This window comes from Monoraphidium neglectum, assembly GCF_000611645.1.
Source record: "Monoraphidium neglectum strain SAG 48.87 unplaced genomic scaffold scaffold03094, whole genome shotgun sequence".
Lineage (NCBI taxonomy): Eukaryota > Viridiplantae > Chlorophyta > Chlorophyceae > Sphaeropleales > Selenastraceae > Monoraphidium > Monoraphidium neglectum.
In genome coordinates, this window is record NW_014010534.1 from 1,957 (window position 1) to 7,656 (window position 5,700).

The 5,700-nt window shown below is 66.4% G+C and overlaps 1 protein-coding gene across 1 annotated transcript in view; it reads left to right on the forward strand.

Moving 5' to 3' along the window:
• The window catches only part of MNEG_12153 (hypothetical protein), a gene marked incomplete at both ends in the record, with an annotated part of 7,325 nt that extends 1,639 nt beyond the window's left edge, over positions 1-5,686 (forward strand). Inside the window, 11 exons of the mRNA XM_014039375.1 lie at positions 177-352; positions 632-759; positions 1,010-1,232; positions 1,447-1,744; positions 1,923-2,222; positions 2,383-3,744; positions 3,912-3,986; positions 4,200-4,384; positions 4,639-4,721; positions 4,997-5,271; positions 5,670-5,686. Of these exons, the coding sequence (XP_013894829.1) occupies positions 177-352; positions 632-759; positions 1,010-1,232; positions 1,447-1,744; positions 1,923-2,222; positions 2,383-3,744; positions 3,912-3,986; positions 4,200-4,384; positions 4,639-4,721; positions 4,997-5,271; positions 5,670-5,686 (3,122 nt within the window). The remainder of the gene's footprint in view (positions 1-176; positions 353-631; positions 760-1,009; positions 1,233-1,446; positions 1,745-1,922; positions 2,223-2,382; positions 3,745-3,911; positions 3,987-4,199; positions 4,385-4,638; positions 4,722-4,996; positions 5,272-5,669) is intronic.
• Between the last annotated feature and the right edge of the window lie 14 nt (positions 5,687-5,700).

Genomic DNA, 5,700 nt, shown 5'->3' on the forward strand with positions numbered 1-5,700 from the left:
CTCTCACACACACACACACACACACACACACTTACACACACAAACACCTACACACACACACACACACACAAATACCTCTCCAAGTGCTGCCACCCCACGCCCCCCTCAACACCCCTGAACACGCCCGCCCGTCCGGCCCCGCCTGTCTCCTCCCACCCGCCCTCGGTTGCGTGCAGGCCCCTGCCCGGTCGCCGGCCGCAAGACCCTTGCCTCCAACCTCTGCGCCCTGTCCAAGGACCCCTGCTGCGGCGCCGCCGCCGGCCCGCGCTGTGTGCACAAGCCCGTCTGCGTGCCAGCGCAGGAGGCGGCATCGCTCGACGACGCACGCTGCCTCGCCAAGGCCACCAGCGGGGTGCGCGCGCGCTGCGTGGGGCCCGGTAGCTTGAGGGGCGGGATGCCAAAGCCGAGGTGGCGCGGGGGTGTGTTGTGGGTGCACGGGTTGTTTGGATGAGGCTTTGAGGGTCCGTGTGGTTGATGGGTGGGCGGGCGCGCATGCATGCATGCACCCCTTCGCAAGACACTCTGCGCGCCTCCGGCTGTTGCGCGACGCCGCAACGGCCGCGGCGACCCCAGCTGTTGGGTGCACGCCGATGACTCCTGCAACGCCCCGGCTGCCCGTACGCATGCACAGGAGTGCTCCGGCCCCGACGCCGCTGGCTGCGTGTGGGCGCCGCCCCCGGAGCACCTCGCTGAGCTGGCGTACCGCGGGGAGGGGTTCTGGGACCCGGTGTTCAACTCGACCATGTTCAACAAGTGGTGGTGAGGCGCATGTTCATTCCTCGTCCTGCGGCTCCTTAAATTTGCTGGACACACCTGCAAAGTTTGCGGCGGGCGCATGTTCTCCCTAGCGCTGGTGAAACCCACGCAAGCGGCGCGGCTGGATGTGCTAAACAAGGCAGAACCTTGGCTGCTGGACGCCGCAAATCGCGCTCGAAAATCACGCCTTCTCATGCACCCGATGGAGATGGAGACTGACAGATGCATCCACACCAAATTTCACCGCCGTCAGGTGGCCCAGCCTCCAGATCGGTTTTGACTCAGACACCCCAGGCATGTGCGTCCCCGCCGGCGCCCTGCAGTGCCTGCAGAAGCCAGGCGCGGCCGCGTGCGGCGCGGACCCCGCCTGCGCTGTCGCTGCGGGCGCCGCTTTCGAGGACCCCTGCCGCGGCAGCGGCGACGCGTGCTGCGGTTACAGCCAGGAAAGGTGCAACGGCGACCTGCTGCCCGCCCTGGTGAGCTGCGCCCAATTCGCCTTGCCTCCGCAACAGACGGGCACCATCAACTGGGGCTGGGCCATGCAGCTGCCATGCGTGCTTGCCTCGGTGCAAACGCTGGAATGTATGCGGCTACTGTGCCGGCTGCCGTGCACCCTCCTGCCTCAAGCGACGTCTGAGCGCCCCGCCCGGCCCCTGCGCAACCGCCCCAAATACGGGCGTGCCCTGCCAGGCCGACGGCACCTGCGCCTGGAGCGGCAGCTCGATGCTGTTCCCGTGGATCGCCGGCAGCTGCACATTCACCAAGATCACCTGTGCGGCCGTCGACGTCGACAGGATATTCTCGGGCGCTTTGAACCTGACGTCGGCCCTCTCGGCGTTTGAACCCACCGCGCGCCCCGGCGCGGGCGCGGGCGGGGCGGCCGTCGAGGCGGCGGCGCGCGACGCTGTCGGGCTGTGCGCGGCCAAGAAGGCGCTGGCGGGCGTGAAGGACGCGGCCACCTTTGTCGTTGAAGATGTATGCACAGCAGGTGAGGGGCACCGGGCCGCAAACAAACCCGCCTGCGCTGAGACAAGCCGTGGTGCGGGGACGCACGAGAGATGCGTTAGTTGGGCAAACCCAGGGTCCTCGGATTTCATAGGCACAGCGCCCCCTCACCTCCTGTCGCCCGCCCTCAAACCCCACACGCCCCACGCGCCGTCCCGCAGCCAAGCTCTGCGGCGCCGCCGCCCGCACCCGCCTGTGCACCACCTGCATCGGCCGCCTCGGGCAGGAGCGCGCCGCGCTCGCCGCCCAAGAGGCGCAGCTCGAGTCCTGCAGCGGCGCGACGCCGGAGGGCGCCGCCGCCGCCGCCGCGGCGCTGCTGGACGGCGCGCTGAAGCGCAGCATCGACATTCTTGAGCCGCTAGTCAAGGCGAAGCTCAACTGTGCGGGCGTTGTGCGGCCGCTGGCGCCGCTGCTGAATGAGACGTCTGCGGCTCGCCCCGACGAAGTCTGCCACGCCGCGGGTGAGCGAGGAGCCTGCCGTTCTCAATGGGTTTCGTGTTTGCATGCAAGTCGGGTGAGGGACACCATCCTCTGCGGGTGTGGGCGCAGCTCACTCAGCACTAAGGGAAGAGGGGTTCTCAATGTATGTGGAACCACCCCTTGCCGCCGTTGCCATCGCAGGCATGTGCGAAGAGTCCCAGGTGCCCGACTGGCTGGCCTGGCTCAGCAGCCTCTGGCCCAAGCTGCCTCCCACCCCCTCCATTCCCTCGATCCCGTCAATCCCTGCCTCGGACGGGTCCGAGGATACCGACGACAGCGACGACGACGACAGCGATGCGGACGAGCAGGCTGCGTCTGGCAGCAGCCTGGAATCGCCCACGCGGGCGCCGCGGCAGCAGCCGCCCGCCGAGCAGGCGGGCGAGGAGGGCGGCAGCACCGGCGGAGAAAAGCCGCAGCCCCCGCCTCTGTCGTTCCTGCCACGCGCGCCGCAGCGGCCTCAGCAAGGGGGTCGCAGCGGCGACGCGGAAGCTGGGGAGGCGGCGCCGGCGCGGCCGCAGGATCTGATTTCAACTGACGATCCCGCCCTTGGGGAGGAGGATGCTGACGAGGGCGGCAGTGCTGATTCAGACGACCTGCTGCGCCAGCCACAGCAGCAGCAGCAGCAGCAGCAGCAGCAGCAGCAGATGCGTGGCACCAGCGACGACTCGGCCGACGACGCCGCGACCGACGCCACCGACAAGCAGCAGCTGGCCGCACCCTCGCCCAAACCAGAGTCCGACAATGGCGCTGACGCCGACGCGGGCCAGCAATGGCAGGACAAGTGGGCACAGCAGCTGCAGCAGCAGCAGGCCCAGTGGCAGCAGCAGCTCGATGATCAGAGGGCGCAGCTGAAGCAGAAGCAGGCCCAGTGGGATGATGAGCTGCAGCAGGTGCGACGGCGCTTTGAGGACGAGCTGCAGCAGCAGGAGCAGCAGCAGCAGCAGCAGCAGGCGCAGCCGCGGCTCGCGCAGCAGCTGCAGCAGCAGCAGGACAAGTGGCAGCAGCGGCTGCAACAGCAGCAGGCCGAGCTGCGGGGCCAGCAGGAGGGGTGGCAGAAGCGGCTCGAGGCGCAGCAGCGGCGGCAGCAGCAGGGTCGGGGCCAGCAGCAGTCGCTGCAGGACCTGCTTGCAGAGCAGCAGGCATCCTGGGACCAGTCACTGAAAGAGCAGCAGTCCCTGTTCGAGTCCGTGCACGAGCTGCAGCAGAGCCCGGGTGTGCTGCCCGACGGGGAGGACGAGGAGCAGCAAAAGCCTTGGGAGCAGCAGCAGCGACAGCAGCAGCGGCAGCAGCCTTGGCAGCAGCGCCAGCAGCGTGGTGAGGCGCGGCGCGCCGGCGGAGATGGCGATGACGATGATGATTTCGGGAGCAATGACGACTGGCTTGCCGGCGACAGCGACGCGTTTGGGGACAAGGAGAACAGCCGCCCCTGGGGCGCGCCGGGCGGCCAGCGCTTCGACGCTGTGCGCAGGCGCAAGCCGCACCTCGTGGTGTCTGCTTGGGAAGGTGAGGCGGCCAGGGCAAAGGCGCAGTGAAAACGCGCTGGCCGCTGGTCGGCGTGGCAGGGATGGCAGGTGGGGCCTGCATTCAATCGCAGACTGCTATTTGCAAGAGACGGATCATACGCCACTTACGGTTCCTTGGACCCTGCCGTTCCCCTCTGCCTACCCCAGACTGCACGGTTGACGAGCCCGTACCGTGGAACCCGCAGGCCTTCAACCACAGTGGTGCGGCGCCCCTTCGCATGGGTGGGGAGGGGCAGAACTTTGTTGCACAGCTTGGTGCCCGTTAATTGCTCAAATAACTCAGCAAGCACACGAGCGCCTCCCAAGCACACAACGCTGTTTGACACGCGCAGCGCCTCTCATCCCCCAACGGTCACTGCATCACCGCGCACCCCTAGGACCCGCCTTCATTCCCCTCGAAACGCCACTCGCCGCCCTGCCGATCCTCCCCCGCAGCCAAGTCTCTGGCAGGACTCGACAGGCTGGTGGCGGCGCTCCCCGCCGGCTGCCAGGCCCAAGTCCAGAAGTTCATGGGGAGGTGTGCCGCTGACTCAGACAAGGACGCAGAGGACCCCGAGATGACGTCACTGTCGACCACCGACGGTTGCTGCCTGACCCACTGCTCCAAGGCCGTGCACAAGGTGGGCGTGTGCAGGGGCGCACGGTGGTATGTGGATGAAAGTTTGTTTGGAAAGAGGGGGCGTGAGGGGTGTCAATGGCAGCATGGATCACGGAGGACGACCTGAAACTCAGAGGCTTGAGGTGCTGTGTCAGCCAGTGTGTGTGCGTGTGTGATTGAGTGACTGTGCGTGCAACACAAGGCGCTGCATTGTGTGCGCTACACACATCAGCAACAAAACAGCATCTGTCCCACGACCTCGCCGCCCCCCTTCAGGCCGTCAAGTCGGGCTGCTTCACTCACCTGATGGCACGCGTGTGTGTCGACAAGACAGCGTCACCCCTCTACCAAGCGGGCCTGTGAGTGCATGGCCACCTGCATGAGCCGCTTTGGCCGCCCGTCTCGTGTGTTGCAGGTATGCGGCAGCCTGTTGACCACTCAAGGAACCTTCAGATGCGGAAAGCAAATGAATTGAGACTACTAGCAGGCTACAGTGTTGTGAATTCGGCTGGCCTGCTTGCACCCCACGGGAGGTACTAGGACGCATCTTTGGCGCCTTCGCCCATGGAAGCAAATCCTTGGACCCACAACTTTCCTGAGTATTGACCGGTCAAACCTCTGCGGCGAACCTCAGGCTCAACCTGGCCAGGCGCTGCGTGAACTACGACGAACCCAACTTTGACTGTGAGAAGGCGACGCACGCGGCCCAGCAGCCAGACGCAGGCAACGTCAAGGCAGCCTCGGCGCGTGAGCAGGCGGACTCTCCCGCTGACGGGGCGCGGGGCGCGGGTGCTCACCAGGAGGCCGGCACGCCCGAGCCCGGGCTACGGAACGGCAGCGCCGCGACGGCGCCCGCTGCCTCGGCGGCGGGATCGTTTGTGCCCGGCAGGGTGGTTGCCAAGATGGCAGGTGAGTGTGGTGCGGGTTGGTGGGGGTAGGGCATCGCAGGCCTGCTGATTATCAATATCCCTTGGCTACATCACCATCACAGAAAGCATTTCGGTGTTTGCTGCAGCTAAATGCGGCAGCGACTCCGGCCCCTCTCACTTCTGCCCTCGCTGCCGCTGGCACCGCAGACTGCCCCAACCAGGCGCCAGCTGTTTGGGCGCCATCAGCCTTCAGCACAACTCGTGAGTCTGCTGCGTGTCAGGAGAGGGGAAAGGGGTGCACCTAAGCATCTGGGAGTTTGCGGAGCACACGCATGCCGCTTGGATTGATGGTCGTTCGAGAAAATAATCGCAGTACGCCCGTGCTGAACAATCACTCCCCAATGCTACTGCGCGCACGCTACCCTTTTGTGTCCCCAGTTGTCCTCAACCCCTAAAGCCCCCCCTGCAG